At 40.0% G+C, this 26,598-nt stretch overlaps 3 protein-coding genes across 5 annotated transcripts in view; 2 read left to right on the plus strand and 1 right to left on the minus strand.

Annotated features, from left to right (window-relative positions):
• Positions 1–7,765, plus strand: part of LOC107093152 (tau-tubulin kinase 2-like) — a 9,634-nt gene extending 1,869 nt beyond the window's left edge. Inside the window, exons 4-15 of the mRNA XM_015388005.1 lie at positions 208–281; positions 365–505; positions 612–716; positions 923–988; positions 1,974–2,066; positions 2,156–2,281; positions 2,379–2,536; positions 2,802–2,991; positions 3,986–4,200; positions 4,285–4,753; positions 5,459–6,111; positions 6,649–7,765. Coding sequence (XP_015243491.1) covers positions 208–281; positions 365–505; positions 612–716; positions 923–988; positions 1,974–2,066; positions 2,156–2,281; positions 2,379–2,536; positions 2,802–2,991; positions 3,986–4,200; positions 4,285–4,753; positions 5,459–6,111; positions 6,649–6,997 — 2,639 coding nt within the window. The 3' untranslated portion in view covers positions 6,998–7,765. The remainder of the gene's footprint in view (positions 1–207; positions 282–364; positions 506–611; positions 717–922; positions 989–1,973; positions 2,067–2,155; positions 2,282–2,378; positions 2,537–2,801; positions 2,992–3,985; positions 4,201–4,284; positions 4,754–5,458; positions 6,112–6,648) is intronic.
• An 86-nt stretch (positions 7,766–7,851) lies between these two features.
• On the minus strand, positions 7,852–11,274 carry churc1 (churchill domain containing 1). Its single transcript, XM_015388006.1, has 4 exons — positions 11,005–11,274; positions 10,798–10,933; positions 9,326–9,396; positions 7,852–9,240 (listed from the first exon to the last, which is right to left on the minus strand). The coding sequence occupies exons 1-4, from the start codon at positions 11,041–11,043 to the stop codon at positions 9,148–9,150; spliced, it is 339 nt and encodes a 112-aa protein (XP_015243492.1). The 5' UTR covers positions 11,044–11,274; the 3' UTR covers positions 7,852–9,147.
• A 1,168-nt stretch (positions 11,275–12,442) lies between these two features.
• Positions 12,443–26,446, plus strand: LOC107093134. Of its 3 annotated transcripts, none has more exons than XM_015387978.1 (21): positions 12,443–12,579; positions 12,835–12,962; positions 13,039–13,100; positions 13,540–13,743; positions 13,857–15,032; positions 15,111–15,447; positions 15,538–15,592; positions 17,811–17,965; positions 18,057–18,117; positions 18,536–19,169; positions 19,256–19,305; positions 19,378–19,511; positions 19,720–19,854; positions 19,938–20,054; positions 20,139–20,330; positions 23,038–23,100; positions 23,215–23,334; positions 23,414–23,485; positions 23,577–23,648; positions 23,736–23,882; positions 26,225–26,446. In XM_015387978.1, the coding sequence occupies exons 2-21, from the start codon at positions 12,837–12,839 to the stop codon at positions 26,279–26,281; spliced, it is 3,969 nt and encodes a 1,322-aa protein (XP_015243464.1). In that variant the 5' UTR covers positions 12,443–12,579; positions 12,835–12,836; the 3' UTR covers positions 26,282–26,446. The 3 variants fall into 3 exon arrangements, with proteins under 3 accessions (XP_015243464.1, XP_015243465.1, XP_015243466.1); XM_015387979.1 differs by having other exon boundaries at positions 12,451–12,579; positions 12,792–12,962; XM_015387980.1 differs by having other exon boundaries at positions 12,470–12,504.
• Positions 26,447–26,598: the final 152 nt, after the last annotated feature.

Raw genomic sequence — 26,598 nt, forward strand, 5'->3', positions numbered from 1 at the left:
TATATATATATATATATATATTCTTTTTTTTTTAAGCGCATCTATTCCTATTTTGCTCAGAATAAAAAAAAAAGTTGTTAAATAAATGCAGATTCATTGCAATGACATAATCTGTGTCTGCTTTTGTTTTCACACATCTTTATGTCTGAAACCAGCACACCGCATTTCAGTTAACAGATTTAAATCTGTGTCTTCCTTTTTGAACAGGAAAGGATCATGTTTGCCGCTTCGTTGGCTGCGGCAGAAACGACCGCTTCAATTACGTAGTAATGGAGCTGCAGGTGACACTCTCGCTTGAATGGTGTTTAACCCATTCGGAATATTTGATCCTTTCGTTTATGCAATATTAAAATCCTTTTCATAGGGGAGGAATCTGGCAGATCTGCGAAGAACAATGAGCCGCGGTACTTTTTCGATCTCCACGACTTTGAGGCTGGGGAAGCAGATTTTAAAAGCCATTGAGAGCATCCATTCTGTGGGCTTCCTTCATCGTGACATTAAGCCTGTATGTTTATCTTTACAGTGTGATTTGTGTGTGATAGATCATCTGCATATTATAAGCTAATTCTTAATTAAACTAATGTGAACTTATTTTTCTGTCAACTTTGCAGTCAAACTTTGCTATGGGACGACTTGCCAGTACCTGCCGATGCTGCTATATGTTGGATTTCGGATTAGCTCGACAGTTTACCAACTCCAACCAGGAAGTCCGTCCAGTAAGTGCTATAATTACAACTATTTGGGCTTCTTAAATAAAAAATAGAACATCTGTCAATAATTCTGAGAGAAATATTAACAAACATGACAGTTTTTGAAATAAAAACTAGCATGTCAAATGAAGCTATATTTTTTTTTGAGGCACTTTTTAAAGTATGAGTATTACAGTGTGATTGTATTCTAGTAAATAGTCATTCTCTTTCAGCCTCGTCCTGTGGCAGGTTTCAGAGGAACGGTGCGATATGCTTCAGTCAATGCTCATAAGAATAAGGTGAGATTTTACCAAAACACGTAGACTGTCCCACAAATGGTTTGGAATATATTAGTTTGTTCTGTTAACTGAGAAAATGTAGTATTTTCCATTTTACATTCTCTGACTCCAGCCATGGTGGCAGCAGTCTTTCCTTTTTTTTCTCTCTGCAGCCTTTACATCAGAAAGTTAACACTTTCAAATATGTTGTTGTATACAAGCTTGGTAAAAAGTTCTGTTCACATTGATTACATTAGGCTAAGCCTTATTCTGCCCTAGATATTAAAGATTGCACTGGAATGGAGACATCTTAAACACAGGTTGGAGAAATAGAAGTGAAGAAAATATTAAATAATAGAATAATGAAAACTGAAAAAAATATATATTTATAAGTTTCATTTCTTTTATTGGATTTAATAGTGTTTGGAAAAGTTAGCAACACTTATTATTTCACATGCAAGTAACCTTAGGTGCTGTTTCAGAAATCGGTGCGACTCTGGTCAGCTTTAAGGCTGTGTTAAGTCTCCACGGCAACCGGTGGTTATACTAGCTGACAATTAGTCATTGTTTCCTTTAACTTTCATGACTGTATTTGGTTTCACTCACATATTCAGCATATTGTTTAGGTTTTGCACATCCAGCTGGATTTAAAGCACAGCTGTCTTGCTAGTAGATGTACGTACAGCTGTGAATAATCCAGCCTTTTAACCAGGAGGTGAATGTTAGCTGGAAAGCAGCAGGTATCTGCTCCTGTGTGCCTCAGAGCATAACCCTACTCTTTAGAGTAAAGAGAGGCTTATCAGACATGGGGGCAACCGTTTTCAGAAATAACTGAATAACTATGGGATGTGTTATTACTTTAAGTCATTTATTTCCTAAATAGTTAGTCTGCTGAAAATGCTTGTTGTTTCTTTATATTGAGTAACTGGATCGTATTATTTTAATCTAACACTTTTTTTAAAAGGTGCATCTAGTCTCCCTTATACTCATCTGTGTGTATTTGCAGGAGATGGGTCGCCATGATGACCTGTGGTCCCTCTTCTACATGCTGGTTGAGTTCATGGTTGGACAGCTTCCCTGGAGAAAAATTAAAGACAAAGTATGCACCTGTTTTCTTTCAATTTGTTCTATAACCAGTGTGCACAGATGGCTTCAGCTGCTTATTTTCTGACCCCTCTCTCATTTTAGGAACAAGTAGGAAACCTAAAAGAGACGTATGACCACCGGCTAATGCTAAAGCACCTTCCTCTAGAGTTCAACACTTTCTTGGATCACATCTTGACCTTGGATTACTTCACCAAACCCGACTATCAGGTTTATTTTTTTCTTTTGTTTTGAAACATTTTCTCTGCCCTGTTTTCGGTGTCTCCAAGCTTAAAATGCTGATAACTGCTTTGTTTTTATGAAACAGCTCCTGATGTCTGTGTTTGAGAAGGCCATGAAGAGCAACAATGTGTTGGAGAACGACCCGTACGACTGGGAGAAATGTAACTCGGAGGATGTGCTGACCATCAGTGCCGCAGCAAACACTGCTCAGCAGCTTACTCGCCTCACCCCAGCTTACCTCGGGTAATTGAAGCTGAAGAAATCTCTCTTCACGTTTATAGTTATTACTGCAATCATTTTTATTATTCCCTCTAGGTAGATTTTATGCTGTTAGGATGATATTCAGTTCTCCGTCACACTCTGTTGGAACCATGTTCCAGCATAAAGCATAGGTGCTGCTGTTTTTAGAGCAGGAATCTGCAGACTCAGAGATCCCTGGAAAATCACAGCTCTAAAGGATTTAGTGGAAATGAACCTCAGAGTGACCTTCCCTCTTATCATTCTCCAGCATGGCCAATGCCTCAGTGCTGCCGGGTGAGCTGCAGAGAGAAAACACAGAGGACGTCCTTCAAGGGGAGCGCCTCAGCGACGCCGATAACTGCCCCCCCATCCCCACACCGACCACCGCCGGTGGAGACGTGTGGGAGGAGATGGATCGCAACCGCAACCTTAAACATCCTCAGCCACTGATCAGGAAGGTCAGGATTGTTGTTTACTATGAACGTCCTACATGAAGCTCAGAAGCTTCTACATTCAGTTCTGTGCTGAAGTTTGTGAACACTTTATTCATTTTAAGTGTTTAATTTTTCTTCACTAAGTTAGAATTTATTATGATTTTTTTCTCAGGATAAAACAAAGCTTAAAGGGAAACGCCGTGTTTTTTACATTGGGCCCTTGATTTTACGTTTTTACATCATGTTCTACTCACCCATATAGTTTTGTGTCATTTGGAGATGTTCTTAAGATATTCCGTTAGGTTATATCCAAGTAACGTCTTCCTATGGGCAACGACTTGAAGGCACAGACTAAACTGTTCATAATTTATCATTTATGGTACGCCAGCATACATAACATGTAGGCGAATCACTGTCCCCCAGACATCCGCGGTTATATGTTTTAATATTCATATTTTTTAAAAACAAAGCGGCGTGTGTATGATGTCATCCGCGCGCGCCGGCTACCGTTCATTCATCCTGTCCGCTGAACTGCTGCTAGTTTTATTCGCATGTCTGGAAGATGTCTAGTGCTACTATCACAGATGATCTTGCTCTCGAAATGGAATCGAACGATTCAGATTGGCTAGCCAAATGAATAGAAGGGGTAGAGCGTAGCCGCCTATGGCCCGGGCTGCCTGTCACAACTCCAGTCCGGCGCACGGATCAATATTGATATATTGTTAATATTAATATTGTAAACATTACGGATGTCCGATGGGAGAATAATCCAGAGTTTGGGGGCAGAGTGAGAGAAAGCTCTGCTCCCAAAGGTACTGAGGCGGAATAAGGGAACAGAGAGATGAACTGAGGAGGACGATCTGATAGGAAGGTGAGATGGTAGTGGATGACCTTTAACGTAAAGAGAATAATTTTAAATTGAATTCTGAATCTGAGTGGGGTCCATGTTTGCAGTTTTCTAAGGTGCCACTGTATTATTTTATGGATTATAGGATGTGTCCTTGTTGCTGTTCTTCAGGTAGTGAGTGAGGATGAACACAGCCAGAACCAGGGGAACCAGAGTCCGAACACCGGCTCTGTGCAGAGTTCACCCAGACGGGTACGATCAGAGACGATGTTCCTAGACCGAGCTGCTCCGCTGCTCCGCAGGATGAGGCACAGCCAGAGCTTGGCGTTTGAAAATAGACTCGTGCCTGAGCCAAAGCCCACCATTGAACGTTTGTTTGAAGCATAGTAAGAGCTCCTTGTAACAAATACTATTAGCAAAAACTGAAACCTAAAGCAAATGTCATTATTGATTCTCTTTCTTTCTGTCAGCTTGGGCAAACAGCGTCCGGTCCTCTGTCACGTTGGGGAGACGCCCATTCCTGAGAATGGACAGGAGCAGCAGAAGCCTTCCTGCAATGAGGAACAGTCTGGAACAGCAACTCCTGACCCGGAGGAAGCCGCAGCGAGCAGTGGCTTTGTTGCAGTGAACTTTAGCCCTGTGCCTCAGGAGGCGGACTCTCAGGAGTGGGTGATGCTGGAGCTGGAGCAGGTCAACAGCTCAGGAGGAGGCAAACCTCAGGCAGCATCCCAATGCGAGGACAAGTCAGGCCCCTGTGGGGCTGAAAGAGCTGAGAATAAGTCCAATGAGCCGGATGGCGAGGCCAGTCCTGCAGTACCCAACAGCCCAGTGCTGTCACAGATGGCGGTGCCCGGCACATGGTTACTGGGCCACAGGAGGCTGCCGGGGATGCTGGGACAGATGCCTTCTGTCTTAATGGGGAGATCCCAGATGGAGCAGGTAGGATAACAAGATTTCTTTCTACTAGGACATAATGAGAAGCAGCAGGACTGATCTCAACAAATTAGTCTGAACTTTAGGTCAGCTGCACATGGAGCAAGATCCGTTTTAGGAGATATCAATGTTTTAAATGAAACTCTGAGCTTAAAACCTTTTGGAAACATGAACCTTTCTACACTAATGTTTCATGCTAAATGCAGGAATTTTACAAGTTATTATAAATTGATTTTTATGCAGTTGTGAAAACTCTACTATTAGATGTTTCTTTTGAACAATAAAGGAAAAATTAATAGAAGGTTGGATTTTAAGATTTCATCTTATTCTGTTAACTGGGATTAAAATCCAGATTTCTTTGTCAAATAAATGTGTTTTACTGTAATTAAAATTTACTGTTAACCTTTAAATTATGACATTGAAATGTGAATCTTTGTCCAACTCAATCGATCGTTTTACTTTCATTTTCAATTGGACTTAATCAAACGATGGCATCACAAAATTCAAGCAGATGCATTCCAGGTTGATCCTAGTTAGGTTTTAGTTGATTTATGAACTGCTGACACTTAAAAACAGAAATTACATGAATTCAGATAAAGAGACTCAACTAAAAATATTATAGAACTTACTTTTAAAGCTCTTCTTACAGTTTGAATAATGTCTATAACTGTTTTCAGTCCTCTTAACAGTGCACCACTCTTTCCTCTACAGAAGAATGATGAAGCACCTAGCTGCAAACCTGAGGAAGTTGCTGAGGAAGGCTTGAAGGACAGAAGGAGGTTGGACTCAGTGCCAGAGTTAATCCCTGCCAAAGGCCCTACGTCTCACCTGACCAACGACAGAGACCCAGAAAGCGATTCAGGTTTGCCTGACCGCTCCTCAGAGCCAAATCAGCAGCCTCCTGCTGACACAGCAGGGGGCGCCGTGGAGAGCACCGTCACCGTCTCATCTTCCCCGCCTCCTGCTCTGCTAAAACGAAGGGACTCCCCGTCTTCTCCGAGACTAAGTCGGATCCCGGTGAGAGATCCCAGCAATCCGCTGGACTCTCCGAGCAGGGACCCGAATGTGGAGAGACGCCACCGCTGGAGCAGCCCAGTGGTCGGCTCTCCCACACACTCTCCCTCTCCCTCTTTGTCCTGTGACAACCTGCCCTGCGCTCTGCCCAGAGACAGGCTTTCCTCGGAACGTGGCTCTAGGTCTGACTGTGTGGGAGAAGACCCCCTGTCCCTATCCTCCTCATCCGGAAGTAGAAGTAAAATCCCTCGTCCTGTCAGCGCCACGTTTCTTCCGGAGCAGCTCAGCGGAAGGTTTTTGCCTCGGCCACCTCCTGGGAAACCCCCAGTCCGTCCATGTGTGGACAGCAGGTATATAAGCTGCACAAATACCATCAAGATGAGAGTATTTCCCTCAAAATTACTATGACCCTCCAAGTGTTATTAGAATGAGGCAGGAGTTTGCTGTGGTTTACAAAGGAACAGCCTGCATCTCTGCCTGGCTGCTGGTTTTAATGTAATTTAGTTCTGGTTTGCCTGTTTCAGAAATGTGCAAATAACAGCCGATAAAATTAGAATGATTTATTTCACTCCATTAGTTTAGATATAAAGAAATAATGAACTTGTTTTCTTTGCCAACCTTAAATGCTTCTCTAGAGTGACATTCCTACAAGGGCTGAAACATTTTAGCTGACATATACTCTAAAACGTGCTATACTCTGAAACTTGTTTAGAGTACGGTAAAAATAAAGCAGAAACTGAACAGAAAACACATCAATTTTGTATTTAAGAATCAAACCTTGTCTCGGTAGGTTCGGTCTAAAACTAAAGTAGTTACATATTTATCAACAGCTGTTTTGATTCTTGAAATGATTTGAAGGAATTTACATTTCTCAAATCTCTCTCCAGACGACGGCGTCTGAGGGTGCGCGCCAGCAGCACCAGCGACGCAGACTTTCTCGCCAGCCTGACCCAGCTGATGCAGGACCGTGGCGGGATGCTCTTCAGCCCTCCTCCTCGTCCTCGCAGCTCCTCCTCCCTGCAGCGCTCTTTAAGCTCCTCCCCCTCCCGACAGGAGCTCCGTGACAGCACCGCCCTGCAGGAACGTAGCCGCTCTCCATCAAGTCTGTCGGGCTCCCCGCCCCCTCGACACCCTCAGCCGCAGGACAGGGCCTCTCCGGGGCCGGCCCAGTGGGGTCTTGGCTCCAGAGGAAAAGCTCTGCTCTATGAGGGTAAAGCCTACGGAAAATTGACTTGATGACTGAATTCACATACGATTGACTCACCCCAACCACCATGTCTGTTAGCATGTGTAAATATAACATTAACTGAAGGGAATGTACTGTATTTAATGTAAAATGTATGATAAAAATGTATTTATTTATTTATTCAGATGTGAAAAAGTGGAGAAAATGTCAAGATTGCCAACTTTACCTCTCATTTCACTCTAATCAATCTATATTTAGGACTAATGAAACCAAAATAATCATGTTTAATACTAAGATGTAAAATAAACCCAACTAACTGTAGATATGTACTATTAGCAAAAACAGCACTAAATATATAAACCATGTGTTCACTGTAGAACCACTAGAACGGTAACCAACCATGCAATCGGTTTGTGTAAATCAGCATTAATGTACAGAGCCGGCGCATGCTGCACAGACGTCATGTCCTCAGACAGCTAATCCTTGTATTTGATGAGAAGCTGCTCATTTTTTGCTTATCTTAGTGTTGTAGTGTGCTTTTACTTTTATAGGAAGATATTATCACGCTCTACCAGCTTCTAAGAATGTATGTTAAGAGCAGTATTGTAATCATGCATGAATATCCTTACATAGTTTTTTTTATTTTATTTATTTGTACAATCTGCTGAAGCATATATGTGTTTTACTGAACTGGTTCTGATTTAATTTAATGGAATATGGAATGTCTTTCAGGTGTTTGTTGAGGCGGGTGTGGTGGTAAATGGAATACTTGACCAGATATAAAAGGAAAGAAAATTAGAAACTATGTGGATCTGAATGGAAACTAAACATATTTCAATAAAGGTAGATTTGACCGGTACAGTCAATCCATTGTTCTAAGCAGAGGCGTTTTTTATATATATATATATAATGTAATGTGAATTGCTAAGATTGGAGTCTGAAATTTTAATGACATTTTATTATAATATTCAGTTAAAATAATTGAAAATCTTAGTTTTCCTGTTGATCATTGATAAGAAGCTCAAATACTGATAAATCCATTTTTTGTTCCCCCCATTTATAGAAGGCATCAAAAGGGAAAATTCACAATTTTTTTTTTTTAAATGCATCGACTAAAATTATCTGTTTGATGGGATGGAAAAATCATATAAGGGTTTAAGAACATTTGCTTTCATGCATAAACAGGATAATCCTGAAACCTTTATTTCCTGCTGGATTCAAAGCTACCTCTGTCAAGACACCAGCAGCTTTTTCCCCTTTATTTTTATGGTAAATTATTGAAAATATTTAAAAATTAAACCACAGTGGCTTTATAAAGAAAAATCACTTAGAATATCAATAAATTATTCCAGTAATTCAGCTGAAAAAGTTAGACACATTTATAGATTTGGAACGCAAAGTTGTTTATTTTATTTTTTCTTTTCACTTTTACTATAATTTATAGCTTCAGAAACTCACAACAAGGCTTTTAGTTAGAAATATAAAATATTACTGAAGGATCATAAAAGATTTTGAGTGCAGAAATGTTTGCCTACTAAAATATGTCGAGCTGTGATACCAGAGGGAAGATAGCAGCTCTACTGAGGCTCTGCCTTTACCATCCAGAGCCGTGATTTACAAACATGCAAAATGTACACATCTGGAAAGAAGGCAAAAAGATAGAAGAGGATTAGATGCTTTGAATATATAATATTTGCGTTTTGTATTAAACTTAACTGATATATTTATTTATAGAGGAGCACCTTGGAATACACTGTAAAAAGTATTCCTACCCCATCAGAAATGTTCTGTTTTAGCAAGTTGCTCATAGTTAACCAAGCGTTAATATCTAGGATAACTTTGGCAAATACAAAATCCAGTTTTCCTTAGAATCAAATATATCCAAAACCAAATCTTTTGAGGAAAAGTAAACAGCAGATATATTTGGGCTTTACACCAATCTGGTGAAACAGTACAAAAATCGTATTAACAGTCAATCAAGTAAAATATAGATGATTTTGGTCCTTGATAAAATTGTTAAAAAATGACTGTTCTGCTCAACTGCCAATGTAACAAAGAGCATATCAAAATACGTTAAAAGCAAGCAGCAAACTCTTGTGCAGGGAGAGATCTAAACCCTTTGAATATTCGATGGTTGTAGCACTTCAAGGGCGACCAGTGTCAGATCCATGTTGATAACCTTTAAGGTTTGTCATGCGGTTTAGAAGAGAGGTGCAGACTGTCTGGGGTCATCTGGCAACACGCTGATGGAGTCCTCTGCCTTTCCACACAGCATGCAGAGCATGGTGTACTCCTGCATCACACAAAACAGATACACAAGATCCTCTGAGCAAATCTGTGGAACACTGCCAGAACAGTAAAGTAATCTAACACGATACCTGATATTCGTCTACAACGGAGAAGGTGTACTCGTGTCTGGCGATAACGTGGTCGCAGTTTTTGCAAACATCTGGAAAGAGATCAGTGAAATTATTCTCAAAGTGCAGATGATGGAGCCCAATGAGACAGCCTGACTGAAAGAAATTGGACAAAGTCTAGATGATCTGTAAGGGCCTCAGATGTTTGTAAGGGAACAGAGTACACATACAGCCACATGAAGATACTGGGCTAAGTTGTGGAGGGTGAGGTCATAAAATAACCGTTTTTTCAGCACTGATCAGCTCAGGGAGGGCGATTGTTAACCAAACAAAGATGAGTAAAACTATGACCTGTACGGAAGTTACGCTTGGTGGAAAACTAGTAGTACGTTACCCTGAACATACTATCCCCAACCAGAGGTGTCAAATAACTAAGTACAAATACTTTGTAACTGTACTTAAGTACACTTTTTAGGTATCTATACTTTACTCCATTACTTATTTTTCTTCCTACTTCTGACTTCTACTCATTACATTTTTCACACAAGTATCTGTACTTTCTATTCCTTACATTTTTAAAACAAACGTTACTCGTTACTCTTGGCTTCGTTTAATGTTTATGAATATTTATTTCACGTCATGTGCGCCATCCAATGCAGATCATGTGCTCCATCCACATCTAGTGAAAACTAGTGTAATTGGAGGAGTCATATAACGCAAACACTCATTGGTTAGCTAAAGGAAATCATCAGAAGAAGGTGTTCTTCAAACTGCAAACGTGAATTGTCTATGCCATGCTACAATTTTGGATTCAGAAAAAGATGTTGAAATGTCTGAAAGGTCGGACACAGGCGAGAGCGTATCGGCAGATGGAGACCAACAAGACCTCCCTCATCCTTGGCCCTATCTCAAAATTTTTTTCCAAATAGTCGAAAAATTGAGCTTTCAATTCATATAGTGGCATCTGGCTGTTTTTTTTTTAAAGGTTACTTTATACTTTTATACTTTAAGTAGTTTTAGGAGCACATACTTTTTCACTTTTACTCGAGTAAAGAGGTCAGGTTGATACTTCAACTTTTACCAGAGTGTTTTTAAACTTAAGTAACAAATGTGTGTACTTTTGACACCGCTGTCCCCAACATGAAACACGGCGGAGGCAGGCTCATGCTATGGGGATGTTTTCCTCAGGCACAGAGAAGCGGTTCATGAGTAAAGAATCTATGCTAGAACCTAAAAATGTAATATTTGCATAAAGAAAATGTAACTACCAAGCATCTTTTCAAACATTAAAGATTCGTTGTAAAACCTAATCTAAAACGTTGCTATAAAAGTTTACTCTTTCCCTACATATTTGCACTGTTTTATGTTTTGTCATCACATTAAATCGATAAAAAAATAAGTTTTTTTTTTTAGTTTAAAGAGACTAAATACAAACACAGCTTCAACCAGGACTGTTGCAGTCTAGAGGTAATGTGAATAGAACAGACACTAACGGTCATATGTGACGAGTTCCTCCCCATCTTCATCCTCGGTGGCCTTGTTGCTGATCAACACGAAGTCTCTCTGATGACAGCTCGCACAGCCCAGATAGTTCATCAGGTAAGAGCCGTTCTCCAGACAAGTGTTACCCTAAAAAATGTGTCCACATATAAATACAGTTTAAAGTTACTATCAAAGATATGTCAGCAGTCTCGTCTTACCCGGTCTGGATACTCTTTATGCACACAACCGTTGCACATTTTGACCTAAAAATATGTCCAGTAAGACCTGAAAAGCTTTCACAGCAACACGCCCAAAACAGCTAAATTTCCTTCTTTTTCTTCTTCTATTGTGCTTTATGGTAGTTTACAGACTATGTGTATTACCGCCATCAACTGGATGGAGATGTAATTCAGAAAAAAAAAAAGTCCTATATATCTTCAAATCTTTAAAAACAAAAAGGCTAAATTAAATACATACTTATACACTCACACACATAAATACTACATCCTCTCATCTAATTTTGTGTCTTTTAAAGGTGCTCAGTGCTTAATAAAATAACTGTACACTTTCCAGTTCTTTACTTTTCAGCAAAATTTCTTCCTTTTCTTCTTTTTTTAAAAAGCTTCTTCTTCTTTATGGAATGGTGCTTTACTGCCACCAACTGGTATAAAACCAAAAAAAAAAAAAAAAAAAAAAAAAAAAATGTACCGGATAGAAAATGGTATCGTCCTCTTAATTGCATTGATTAATGTAAGATAATGAAAAACAATTACATAACACTTATCTCTTGAGTTCTTTCTAAGAATTTATTTTAAATTCTTTNAAATAACTGTACACTTTCCAGTTCTTTACTTTTCAGCAAAATTTCTTCCTTTTCTTCTTTTTTTAAAAAGCTTCTTCTTCTTTATGGAATGGTGCCTTACCACCACCAACTGGTAAAAAAAAAAAAAAAAAAAAAAAAAAAAAAAAAAAAACCCAACAAAACCAAAAGATTAAAATCCTCTTAATTGCATTGATTAATGTAAGATAATGAAAAACAATTACATAACACTTATCTCTTGAGTTCTTTCTAAGAATTTATTTTAAATTCTTTTTCATGGCGGTTGTCAAGCAACTTATTGATGTGCATTACCGCCATCTACTGGAAAGGAGTGTGGATTGGGACGATATATATAAATTCTCCCACAAAAAAATAATAATAATAATAATTAAGTTAATACATCTTATATTCTTTCAATCAATTTCGTTTTAAGGTAATTCATTAAATAAATAAAAACAATTAGAAGTAGAAAGTTTGTCCAAAATATTTAAAACAGACTAACAAAACATGTTTTACTGTCTCTTCTAGAAAACAAAAATCACAATTTCCTGTTGGATATTTTCCCCATTTTAAATATTGTACCTTGTATGATCAAAACGTAATCTGGATTGTACCAACTTTTCTTTGAATACTGTAAAGCCACCTTCCAGTTCTGTCTCTTCCGCGGGAGCCTGTTGATTCGATCTATAAACTATCCAAAATGAGAACGTCGCGCTAACGTTTATAACTGGTTCCATCCTCATGTTTTGTAAATCTAACTGGGTTGACTTCCGGCGCAGCCTTTTTTGGAAGTGGTGAACGATTGGTTGACGTCGATGGAACGTAGCATACGTAGCCAAACATGGCGGCGTAAAGAAACAGAAGCATTGGCGTTTAACAGACATGTGAAATTGGTCAGGTATTACCAATACTTATAAAAGTATTTGACATCACGTTTCGACATTTGTATAAAGCGAAGCTGATGCAACTTTAGGTAAATGTTTTTAATGTATTCTAGCGTGGTATCTGAATCGTCTGTAGATGTAAAAGATTTTGCATGTAAAAACTCAAGAGTTCTGACTAAAAACCACGTTGTCATGAGTTTGTTTTTTAAAAAAAATCTAATTTGAAGATGAGATTTTTTTTTCTTCCAGATATAGCTTGCTGTAAAGATTGATTCTGTTGTAACATTGGATTCATATTTAGATCCGTGTAAATATTGAGGGGAATCTGGTTGTTACTTGTTTAGAAATGGCAGACCTACAATCCAAACAACAGGACGTGCAAAAACAAACGGTGAATCAGAAACATCCACGATCCTCTAAGAAGTTGAAAAGAAACTTCTGCATGTTGTGTCGCAAGTCCTATTTAAAAAGGGTAGGTTCCTGCAAATGCTATCAATTTATGTTGAAATGTTTTTAAAACATCTAATATTATTATTTTCCAACTGTAGGAAGGACAGGATCATATGCACAGCATGCAGCACCACACTGAGCTGGAAGCGGCGTTGGGCAAGTAAGTAGGGCTATTAACAATGAAACACAATTTGTCCTGCATCCCTGATCTCTAAAGAGAAGTTTATCTATTTTTTTACTGTATTTATGATGCAACACAAGGGAATCCAGAAATGAATATCATTTGAAGGGGAGTGATGTCTTATGCAAGTCTACGAAAAATATGGAATTAGATTTTTAAGTTTTCAACCCCTGTATTATTATGGTAAAATATTTGCATTTCGAGGCTTTTACCTTTAACCATTATATATAATTTATACCCGGTCATTTTTTAACAAGTCTATGTAAAAACTGAAAACTATAACACAGCATAAAGTGATAATGACCTATGGAAGCCTTTATGGTCTGTCTATCTTATCTTTGGAAATCTAATGTCTAAAAGCTGGGGAAAAAGTATATTTTGTGATATCTGATGTTTTATTTCTTCCTTATATACACAGAGATGCCTTGCACAGCTGCCAGGCATGCCAGATCAATTCTCTGAGTTTGAATGAATATGCCGATCACATCCTAACATCTCAGCACCAGAAAAGGTTTCAGAAGCTAAAAAAGAGTAACGCTAAGCCTGTCCCTCTGTGCAAGAGTCTAAACCCTGTGACTATAAAGAGCATCCTGACGAGGAACAAGGAGCTAAAGAAAGAGGAGTAAGACTTTGCTTTGCAATGAACTAATGATCTGTTGCAGATCAATTATTGTGTTTACTTAGCTTAGCTTCCTTTTTATATATCTATACTGATTGAACAATTTGTATTTCTAGGAAGAAAGCCATGAGGAAGAATAAAAAGAAACAAAAGCAGAGCGCTGGGGAAAAGCGTGCAAATAAACAACATCCTGGTGTCCAAAATAGGAATATTGACCCAAAAACAAAGATGCTATATAAATCCAAACAATTGCAAGCCGGAGCTCCAAATCAGTGGGCTCAAACGCCCCGCCCAGGAAACGACCACGGTGTCATTCTAAATAAAGAGAACAAAATTTACCGGAATCCTCCTCCTCCTCCATACAGACCATTCCTGGATCAGCAATGGAACCCTCCTTATCAGCCGAGAGGACCTGTGGGTCAACCTCATCCTTACCATTATGGCCGGCAGCAGCATATCCATGGTTGCTATGGCTACAACCAACAACACCAAATGAAGGCCAAAAGGTTCCAGATGGGTTCATATAACTCTCAAAGTGCTTCTGCCAACTTAAAACAAGCAATGCCTGCAATCAGCCAAAGCAACTCCAACCAGAAGAATCCTGCACTTGATGGTTACTTTACTGGTGATCAACCCCCTCAGAGTGGAGCCATTAGCTTTGATCACAACCAAGCTGAGAAAGTCAACCAAGCTCCACCAAACCACCGGGAAACGGACCCCAATCAGCCTGGAAGTACAAACAGTTCAGCTCCAGGGGATTCCGAAAACAAATCTAGTAGTCCAGCTCCTATACAAGATGTTGACATCAGTGCCATGTTGAAGCAAATCAGGAGAGCGCTTGGCGTCAGGGAGCCGTGCCGGGCGGACCGAGAAGCCCGACGGCAGACTGAAAATGTTCAAACTGAGCATCGGGATACAGAAAAACAAGACAACGCCGAGCAGTCAGCAGCAACTCCAGCTAATACCGATGCTCTGGCCAGCAACTGTGCTCCTCCAGCTGATGCTGGTGTTTCCTTTTCCACCATTCCTCCTCTTAAGGGGAAACTGTCAACTTTTAAAGCCACACAAGAAACTAACCAAACAAAGAGTCAGAAGCTAAAAGATCGCCCAAAGAATGATGACAAAAGAAAATCTCTGGAGGCCAGCAATTCTCTGCCCTCAGTCAGCGGATGCACAGTGGAACATAATCCCCTCCTGAATAAGCAGCTTCACATACCTGGAGTCCCTAACAAATTGAGTTGGACTGAGATGTACGATAACATGAAAAGGAAAACCTTAAAAGGCAGACCCCGGTGAGGAAATTCACCTGGTATGATGGGTTTAGTTATTGCTCTTCAGAATCTATTTCAATCTCTTCTTTCCTTGTACAGGTTTGGAATCCAGTTGGGAGTCCAGCCGACAGACACGGGAGGTCCTGCACAGGACAGTGACCTGCCTCTGTCTGAGGGTTTCCATTGGGAATCGATACCTGGAAGCCCCTCAGTCATGCCTCCTGTTCTACCCTCTTCACATGCTGATCATCTCAGTGAAGCGCAGACAGATTCCCAGACGCAAAATTCTCGAGGGCAGCCGGATGTTGCTCAGCCAGGCTGCAGCAGCAAGACGGCGATGCAAATTTCTATGAAGGTGGAACCAAATCTGGAGGGTGAGAATGAAGATTTAAGCAGCAACAGCAATGCTAATAAAAGGCCAAGGAGTATGCTAGAAGTAAGTTGGACTTTAAGATGCAGTATCCACTTTCTTGATCTATTTGTTTTATTTAATAGCAGTGGAACTTAATTTGGGGGTGTTTTGCAGGAAGACGACATTTCCCCCAAACAGAGGAAAAGAAAATCAAAAAAGGACAGTCCAGGTACTTAAGATTCTTCTAGGGTCGAGAGTAATCCTCATCTAATAGTGTTATGATAAATGGAGATGAAAGTTTGCTGGTTGACAAACAGAAAAAGCAAAACAGAAGGTTGCAAAATAAACTCTTGAAACGGAGTATTATGGCCAGGCTAGAGATTTTTTTTTTTTTCCTATTTCGAGAATAAAGTCGTAACGTTGTGATAATAAAGTCATAAAATTACGAGAATAAAGTCGTAACATTATCAGAATAGCCGTAAAATTACAAGAATAAAGTGGTAACATTACAAGAATAAAGTCGTAATATTATAAGAATAAAGTCACAATGAGAATAGTCATAAAATTACGAGAATAAAGTTGTAACATTATCAGAATAGTCGTAAAATTACAAGAATAAAGTGGTAACATTACGAGAATAAAGTCGTAATATTATAAGAATAAAGTCACAATGAGAATAGTCATAAAATTACGAGAATAAAACGTAACTTTATCAGAATAGTCGTAAAATTACAAGCATGAAGTGGTAACATTACGAGAATAAAGTCGTAATATAAGAATAAAGTCGCAATGAGAATAGTCATAAAATTACGAGAATAAAACGTAACATTATCAGAATAGCCGTAAAATTACAAGAATAAAGTGGTAACATTACAAGAATAAAGTCGTAATATTATAAGAATAAAGTCACAATGAGAATAGTCATAAAATTACGAGAATAAAACGTAACTTTATCAGAATAGTCGTAAAATTACAAGAATAAAGTGGTAACATTACGAGAATAAAGTCGTAATATTATAAGAATAAAGTCGCAATGAGAATAGTCATAACATTACGAGAATAAAGTTTTATTTTATGACGACTCTTACAACAAGCACTTTCTTCCCTAAAATGAGGAATGCCGAGCATCGTGAAGTTATACTTTGGCATCTGTTTGACAATTAAGGAAATCTTTTATCACCAACATCAAATTGGGCAGAATATCAAAGTGGACTTGGGGTGCTGAGCTGGTTGGCCTTCATATGCTGGTTGGAGGTCGAAGCTTTCTTTCTGAAACGGTTTGTGGTATGATGACTTCATTCTCATAACATTATGACTTTATTCTTGAAAAAAAAAATGAATGGGAATAAAACATTTATTTCTCCTTACAGTTTCCCACAGAATCTTATAGAACATTAAACACTGTAGAGTCCCTACAGAGCAGTGCAAACATATGCAACTTGATTGAACAGATTTCCTATTTGGATGAGAATTTAAAAAGTAACGCAGAATATGGGAAAAAATATTTGTAGTTTTTGCTTCTTTGACTCCTTCCATCTTGTCTTTTTATCTTGAATTCTTTTTAATTATAGCCTGACTTTATTTTTATTATTTATAATACATTTAATCTTGACTTGGTGTTGATTGTAAAAACAGATTAGATATATATACAGAATACAGGAGTATTCTATAGTCTATAGTTATATACAATATACTTTATACAATATACTTTATACAATATATAATATATAGCATTATATACAGTAGACTGTGTGTTAATGTAATGCAGGAGGACTGAAGATGCTACGTTGGTGTAGCTAGGTCCTGAACAGGGGAGGGAGAGAGGCAGTGTCAATGGGGTCTCTGGGCCTTGTTGATAAGGCTGGTAGCAGATGGGAAGAAGCTGTTCTGGTGGCGTGAGGTTTTGGTCCTGATGGACTGCAGCCTCCGGCCAGAGGGGAGTGACTGAATCAGTTTGTGGCTGGGGTGCGAGGGATCAGTGACAGTCTTCCTTGCACACCTCAGAGTCCTGGAGAGAGGGAAGATTGCAGCCAATCATCTTCTCTAGACTGGATTAAAGTAGTCTGTTAAATTGTTTTGAGTAAAATGCAGTAGTTTTGACTCTAGTTGAATGGTTTATGAACATTAATGAAAACATTGGTTTGTCAATTTGCATCTGAAATAATAGTGTGCTGTTCATTTTGTAAAACAATACTTGATGTTAACTGCATCAAGTATTGTTGCTGGTGCTGGTTTACAGAGTAGTTGATGTTTACTGCAGAGATTTTTTTCCAATTTCTGTGCAACAAGTCTGGATAATATTTATTTAACATTGGGCATATATAGATAGAATCTTTTAGAGTTACTTCATAGAAACACGACGAAGAAATCTAACCTCACTCCGTTTGAGCCAAAAGCTCACTGAAAGTGGTCTGAGTAGAAGCAAAAAGCTGCTTTTGATATTGCAGACCAGAATCAGATGGACCAGCTGTTAGCTGTCTCACTGAAGGAGGACGAGCTGAGCCACTCGCTGCAGGATCTGGACAAGGCGCTGATTCAGGCTCGCAACGCACTGCAAGCTGCATACGCAGAGGTCCAAAGACTGCTGCTTCTGAAGCAACAGGTCCCACCAGCTGCTGATCTCTGTACCATTCTACTTCTTTGCTTTCATGACTATCAGAGATGCTAATTTAATTATTTCCCCTTTTTTTTAGTTTACAGCTGAGGTCAACAGCCTGAGAGCGAAGCGTATTGAGATTCTGCAGGGAATGCAAGGTAAGATCGTCTAAATATTTTCATGGAGTGGGGATTATACCCACAGAAGTGATCCCAAAACTGAGACTTCTTTTACCAACAGAGCAAGGAAATATTTTGGCTCTTCAAATGCTCCCTGCAACATGGTCTCTGTGGCATCAATGTATTTATGAATAAATTGAAAATTTGAAATGTCTGCATTTCATATATGCATTTATCACAATGTTAATAAGTTTTTTGTTAACTGTCTAATGGAAAAAATGGGGAAGGAGCCCAACTTCTACACCAAGATGTTATTCTAGTTATAAAAACAGAGGAGAGAGCAGCATCATTTCAGGCTGATTTGCTCCTTCCATTTAAGCCTCCACACTACGAATCAAAATAAATTAGTAATTGATAATTGTGCTTTATTAAAGAGAGTATTTATCATCTCTATCAGAAGGATACTCGCGAGGCAATCCAGCAGAGAGCGCCTCCACCTTCTCTCCTGGCGCTGCATCCACCGGATCCTCGACTCTCTTCTCTCCCTCACTGAGCCATCCTCCGTCTGCAGCAGCTTTCATCCCCCCAGCTTATCCCGCTGGCCTCGCTCTGCCAGGTGTGTCGCTAAAGCAAGAGGTGATTCACGCAGTTGCGGCTGGACAGACGAGTCAGCAGTTCTTACCCACCGCTGAGGGTTCCACCTCAACACCTCCACTGCTTCCTGAATCATCGGCCAGGGATGGTTTGAAGAGTGTAAAGACGAAGATTTTGGACAAAGAAATGGAGCCTTCGGATTTCGTTGAAGGGACTGAAGAAAATGGAAGGAGAGAACAAGATCAAGGAAATGGGCCTTCAGGTGACAAGAAAAAGAAGAAAAAATCCCCGCATGTGGACGATGAAGGCAGCGAGAGCGACAGCTCAGTGGAGGTGGTCAATCCCTCTAACCAGGAGATCATAGATATTGAAGAATTAGAATATGAACACTCAACCCAAATAGATGCTAAAGAACAGCCGCAGGATCCTCAGACGTCTGCAACTGCGGATTTCAGAATTGCCAGCACACAAACGTCTCAGCAGTGTGAAACAGAGAGGTGAGGTGCGATCGATTGGCTGAAGTGAACCTGAGCTTCGTCTGGATCTGCTGCTTTATCTGCCTTTTGTTTCTTTAATCCCACAGTAAACATAAGCCGGAAGTTCATCCGAAAGACAATCCCAATCCGCCTGAAGGTGAGGGTATTTTTTATTTTTTTAGCTTTCTCATATGAAGAAACACTGTTCCTGAACCTGTTGATATTTCAGCATCCGTGGAGGAAGACGAGCCATCTTTAGGAACATTTTCCAGCCACACCGGCCCCGTCAACGGCCTTCAGATCCACAACGGTCGCCTGTACACCTGTTCAGGAGACAATACGGCCCGGGCCTACAGTCTGGTGGTATGTTGGGAATTTAAAAATGGCCTTCTGCAGGGTATTCTGGTTAGACATCAACAACAACAAAAAACAAAAAAAACATATTTGTACTTTTTCTTTCATACAATAACTGACTTTTTTCACAAGCAAACACTGTGTGATGTAGTACGCAGTGGGATGCATTTCTGTGGTTCCTAGAAATCAGCTGTTAATTTTGTTTTCATTGATCCAGACTAAAGAATGTGAAGCAGTGTTTGGGGGTCACACCAATAAAGTCAACTGTCTGCTGGTTTCATCTCCACCCAACATGCCGACACGGCTCTACACCGGATCCAGTGACCAGACCATCCGCTGCTACAGCATAAAGGTTCACGCCTCTCTTTAAAACAATGAATGCCACCTTAAATTGATCTTTCCTAAACAAGCTTTTGTTTATTTCTTCATTTGTAGAGCAACAAGTGCCTTGAGCAGATCTCTCTACCAGACAGGGTTCTGTGTTTGCACATAGCCTGGAAAATTCTGTATGTCGGGCTCGCCAACGGATCCGTCATGAGCTATGACCTGAAGGCAAGCAGCCATTTTACATCCCCTCTAAAACCATTTGAGATTGATGTTTCTTAGTTTTACCTCTGCTGCCATTTCCTCATGTAGACTCTGAAGGAGCTGGACGTGTTGGAGTGTCACGGCCCACGAGGGGTGAGCTGCCTCGGCACCTCTCAGGAGGGCGCCAGGCGGCTGCTGCTGGTCGGGTCATACGACAGCACCATTAGCGTTCGTGACGCCAAGAGCGGCCTGCTGCTGCGGACGCTGGAAGGTCACACCAAGACTGTGCTCTGCTTAAAGGTGAGGAAACACATCATCTATGGTCTAATTAGGCTCTGATAACCGCCCTGATAGACCCAGGATGAAAACTAATGTTTTAAGGATTATTTCATCTTATTTAGACTTGGACAAACTTTATTATAATCTTCTTTGCACAGGGTGTATAATAAAGGAAATTTTGTTGCATGAATGAGCAACTTCCAACAGTGAAATGAATATTACCATTTATAAAGTGCAGCAGTGATCAAGAATGTAAACCTTATAGGAGGACAGGAAAACCAGTTTAAAGTAATGGTGCAAAAGGCATTAATATGGAAGATTCAGTGCAGTGCAAATGAGATATGGTGCAAAATGCAGTAGAACATTGGCCCAGTCCCATTTCTCTCACTTGCACTCATTTTGGACCCTAGCACTCAGTTTTGCACATTCGCATGTAAGGTTAGTGTGTCCCAATAATTTTAAGAGCTATGGGGAAGTGCCCTTCAACCCTTAAAATGATCCCTTCAGACTGAGGCAGGTCAAGAGCTGACTTGGAATGAAGTGGCATCCCAGAACTCATTCAGTGAAAGGAAAAATGTTGAAAAGAACTGCACAAATGTAAGTATATGTAAAAATATATATATGTTAGGGGATATCTTACTTAGACACACTTAGGTACAACAGAATTGCTTACTGTTGTGTTAAAACATGATTATTGCAAAATCACTATTTTTCGTAATGCTCAAATCTACCTAGAGTTTTTTTTCTTTTTACTTAAAATAGGATGATTCTGACCGCGGTGGGGTTGGTTGGAGGTTGGTTTTTCTGGCTTCACGGGGTCAGCAGGATCTGGCTCGCAGTTGGTCCGATTGGGGGACTCCGATTTTGGCCGGCGTCTCTCAGCTGCTCTGGGACCCGCTGGCCGGGGTCGGGGTCCCTCGGGCGGATCGGTCGGGGGCTGGATCCCGTTGGCTGTGCTGGGCTTTAGTGTCCAGTGTCCGGCTTCTAACTTGACCGCAGTATGATTATGCATGGCAGCTTTTAACAAAATCATGTTATCTCCATTTCTATATTGACATTGAAATTGCAACGGTCCGTATAGCAGCATAGACGGTATAACGTTATGCATAATTGTCATCGGGTTTGTTTACAGCACAGCACGCACACGGTAACTGTCATAAGGCATGATATTTTTTTTTTTAGGTTTATGAGTAATCTCAGTAGTTCCTGGGACAATCCATATGAAAAAATAATTCTAGAACATGAATGCAACCCATTGTCTCAATAAATGATTCAACATATGGTAAATGGATTAATCAGTTCTGCAGATTTCCTCTCTGTTGGTTGGCCACACAGAGAAATGTCATCAGCGCCCAAGGAATAGGAAAAATAATGACTGGAGCCAGCATTTCCAAACATGTAGGAAGACAGGGGAAAAAAACACACCGAAGACTTTTTTATCTTTTGATTTATATATATCATGTATACGGGAAAATATCTATACAATATTTATAGAAGAAGAGCCAATTATATTACTGTAATTTCAAGTACATTTAGGAAAAAAAGGCAGTGGATTTGCAAAACCTCAAGTGCATTTGAGGGCGAATAAAGTTAAGATTTGAGATTAATTGATTAGGATTGGCAGGGGGAACGATTTACTGTGGCCATGCATGCCAAAAAAATGCTGACGTGAGTGCGTTCTTACGGCTGCCAAGCGCCCCAACATCAGGCTGTTTCCTATAGCGATACCTTTAATGGATAATATGTGTTGCTATGTGTTTGTTATTGTATTTGGTGCCAAGAAAATACAGTCCATTGAGAAACAATTTGGGGGTGACAGTTGGAGTAAATTGTGATGATTTAAATAATTATTAGAGTTAATTGGGGATGCACTGTATAATTGATTTATATTCCTTGTATCTTATTAGAAACTGATATTTCATCAAAAAGTTGTCATAGCCAATTAAATACCTTTATTTTCTATGCTTGCTCATAAATGGACTTTTTACGTTTTGTAATACATTTGTTTTATTAAATGATCCTCCCCGCTGTTCTCACCACTCTTCTCACCTTCTTCCAGTCTGAGGCGCTGCAGCCTCCACACCACACAGTGAGACAGCTGGTCAGAACGCTCTCCATGGTGCTTCTGTAGAAGGTGGTGAGGATGGGTAGGGGCAGGTGGGCTCTCCTCATCCTGCGCAGGAAGTACAAACGATTTTCTGCCCCTTCGACCAATGAGGTCAAGGGGAGTGGCAGCCAGATGGTTAGGGCATAAAGCTTTGAATCCTGAGCATCTGGGTTCGAGGCCCACTCCCACAGATTGCCACTCTGCGTCTCTGAGCAGCATTGCTGCCCCCCTCAGGACACTGGCTTGTGACATTTCATCTGTGTGCATTTTGTATAAGTTAGGCTGTCGTTGGACATAAGTTCCGGGCTGGTTATGAATGCTCTATGTATACGCCCAAAATTGAAAAAATACATAGAATGTTCAGCATATGCCAGCGTTCTAGAAGATTCTGGACAGCCAGGCAAATGCTGGCTAAATGGTCAAATTGTGACTGGGGCTTGTAACTAGAATTTGAGGAGTGTTATGGTGCCTCTTGTGGGTACATTTGCAGCATCCTTTCTTTTGTTTTTTCCACTTCTTTTTGTCCTTCATAAGAAAAATCGTTTGCTGTCAAGCATCTGTTGCTTTTGAATAAAATTGTCCTAGTTTGTTGGGTTAAGTCGTCCTCTTCTGTTCTTTCAGGTGGTAAATGATCTGGTTTTTAGCGGCTCCAGTGACACATCTGTTCACGCCCACAACATCCATGTAAGTCCTCCAGCTTAGACCGGAGGTTTCATGATGAAGAAAAAAGATTCAGATGAATTAATGTGCAGTCAGTATTCTCTGTATTGGTTATGCTTCAATCTATGCTCTTTTTAGACGGGTGAGTTGGTTCGGATCTACAAGGGTCACAGCCATGCAGTAACATCCATCGTCATTCTGGGGAAGGTGATGGTGACGGCCTGTCTGGATCAACTTGTCCGTGTTTATGAGCTGCAGGTATTGATGACGTCCATCAGCATTTTGGAATACCACTTATTTACTTGCAGCTCTGAATCTGTTTGGTTTGTTTCTGTAGTCGCATGATCGTCTGCAGGTCTACGGGGGTCACAGTGACATGGTGATGTGCATGGCTGTGCACAAGAGTGTGGTAAGTGGTTACACTAAATGAGAACATTTCAATCAATTATGGGTTTTCCGTGTAGAAAATAAAAACATAGATACTGTCAATTGTTTCACAGATCTACACAGGCTGCTATGACGGCAGCATTCAAGCTGTAAAACTCAACCTGATGAAGAACTACCGCTGCTGGGTAAAAACAGGAGAGGATCAGGAGTTTTTAACCTGCCTGTAGCTACTCTTTTGTTGTTCTCTCTGATTGTTTTTGTCCTCTCTTCAGTGGCAGGGTTGCTCCCTGATCTTTGGCATTGCAGAGCATCTCTTTCAGCACCTGGTTAGAGAACACAGCAACCCGAATTTGCAGACAATCAAATGTCGCTGGAAGGAGTGCAACCAATTTTTCAGCACACAGCAGTCAGTCAGACAGGTGAGCCTTTTCTTAATGTTGTGCCTAAAAATGTCAGCCTCTTCCGTCTGTTAAGCCTAAACGGCACTTAAAGCAAGCGGATCTGGAAGTTTGCATTCTATTATGGTGTTTTCTGCAAGCTTGGAAGACATGGAAACATCCTTGCAGAAGTGTTGATCCTTTGTAAACTTTGTCACATTGCAAACACACATTCAGTGTTTCATGAGGATTTAGTAGTTAAAGGTACAGTGGAGGATTTATACAAATATTCGAAAGACCTGCCCCCTCCACTTAAAAAAAAAAAATGCACATGCACAACCCTGTACCCACTCCCAAGAACGTCAATTAAACGCATGTGAGAGCATGCATGAGCCCATTTCTCTGTTTCAAAAGTTGCTGTTTGCATCGCTCTTACAAGCTTACTTTCCAAAAAAAGATTTGCAATTTTTCCACTATGTCAAACTCGCCACCGGTAATTGAAAATGGAAACGAGCCTTACGTTAACATATCACCAGAATGATTGACAATTAGAAGGACCACTTATTTGGATGATCCCCCTGGATAAAGAACCTCCTCTACTCTATCTTTTAATATGGACCAGAGTTTTGGTATCCCTGGAGAAGCTGCAGACGTTTAAAGGCCAACTAGGAGAATGTACTCCACATATGTCGATTAGTTCAGCACCCTAAAAACTTGGCCTTTAACCAAGAGTAAAGCCTGTTAAGTTAACACTTAGATTTGCTATAAATGGGATTGTGCAATTAAGAGAGAATGTGTTGAAAGCATAAAACTGCTATCTGGAGGAAAATGCGTGAGAAGCAGTAAAAGACCAGAGCAGTGGTTTACTAGCCTCGTGAGACCATCCTGATCTCGCGAGCTTTCAAGATTTCACTCGCTAATCAGTCTGGAGACTCTCCGTTGAAGAAAATTTGGAGCCGTTCACCAAACGAACGTCCAATCAGCGTTGGCTTTGAGGCGGGTTGAGGTGTGACGCAACGAGAAGCGCGACAGTACAGTCTAAAGAACATGGCGGCTTCAGCCGATAAAACTAGCGTTAGCGTGGCTATCGAGCAAGTTTTATCGGAATTACAGAGTATTTCTTCACTGAAAGAAGAGCAAAACACTACTCTGGAGGCTTTTCTCAGAGGAAAAGAGGTTTTTGCTCTTCTCCCGACTGGTTTCGGCAAGAGTTTGATCTATCAATTGGCTCCTCTTCGTCGTCGCTCTGTTACGTCATATGCTTCGTTGATCTGATTGGTTTATTTGGCCCGTCTATCACCAACATAGGCCAATTAGCTAACCAGTATTTTCGCCCCTTCCCAAAATTACTTCTACGGAAGGTTTCCAGATGGATATGCAGAGCAAATCCATCTGGCGGAGTCAGGTTAGTGGTTTAATATAGGTAAGGTTATTGTAACCTGGTCTCATGATGGCCCCAGGTCCATGTTGGATGGTCCTCCTTGACTGAATAGCTTCAGTTTTATTGATCCTCTTTATGGTCTCATTCAACTTTTCATGGGGGTTCCAACTCAAACAACAATGTACTGCTGATCTGTGTCTGCAGAGGGGGCGGGGACGTCTTTTTGTTCACTGCGACACACACGTAGATGACCTAGTTTCACAGTATAAATCAGCCTTAACCCAACTGACACATTAGCCCTAAACCTAAACATTAGCAAAATAGAATGCAAGGACCTGCAAAATGTCCTCATTTTGCAGCAACTGGTCCACAATTTGATGGTGAAATTGGAAAAATGGTCCTAGACAGGTACACACACACTCACACACACCCATTCATACTCATGTTTTATTTTCTGTTACTGTTGAACTAAGTGGATCCCTCCCTGTAACTGATTGACACTCAGTCTCCCTTATTCAACCCATTAACTAAAGTTTTATGTGGTTTAGATTCAGATAAATACTTTTCAATACTCTTATACAAAATACTTAAAATTATTTTACTGTTTTTTGTTTTTTAGGTTTAAGCATATTAAATATTCATTATTTTCCATCTTGTGAATTTTAGCATTTCTCACTCCTACAAATATGCTTTTTTATTTAAGATATTGTTTTAGGCTTTCTTTTATATATGGTTTTTGTTTTTATTCATCTTAATAGGTTATCTGTTTTACACGTTTAATTGTGTGTGCCTTTGTTTCCAATGTTTAAAAAATGGAAGCAGTTAAGGCTTTTTTTTCATCAAAAAAACATGCACACCCTAATTAGAAACTTAATCATTGTAAAACTAGATATTCAGTATTTTTAGAAGCAAAGTTAAAAACCAAGCATTTATTCATCATCTTCTTTACATCTAGTGGCTTTGTAAGTTGTTCAGTTATGTTTTTTTTGTTTTTTCTTTGCAGGAGCTGCCTGAACACATGCAGATTCACATCAACTGTGACAGCAAAGTCCAGCCATGACGGGAAGGGAGTTGCAGCTCTGCAGAAGATGATGAATTCAGTGGGGGGGTTTCTTTCTTGCCATGAACACAGCACCTGTTAAAAACCCCAGAACAGATTCAGGGTTTAAATAATCACATCAGGCCTTTTCATGTGAAAATCAGCAGCGTCGGACCAAGAGAGAAACCTAGTTTTTCTTTTTTCGTTTTTACAGGAATTTCCTGTTTTCTGTTTTTTTTTTTTTTTGTTTGTTTTTTTTTCATCACCAGGATGGAAAATATTCATTACCCTTTTTAAACCAATTACTTGACTCAGTGTTGGTCATGTCGATCAAAGCG

The sequence above is a fragment of the Cyprinodon variegatus genome, unplaced genomic scaffold (assembly GCF_000732505.1).
Source record: "Cyprinodon variegatus isolate N-32 unplaced genomic scaffold, C_variegatus-1.0 Scaffold410, whole genome shotgun sequence".
NCBI lineage: Eukaryota > Metazoa > Chordata > Actinopteri > Cyprinodontiformes > Cyprinodontidae > Cyprinodon > Cyprinodon variegatus.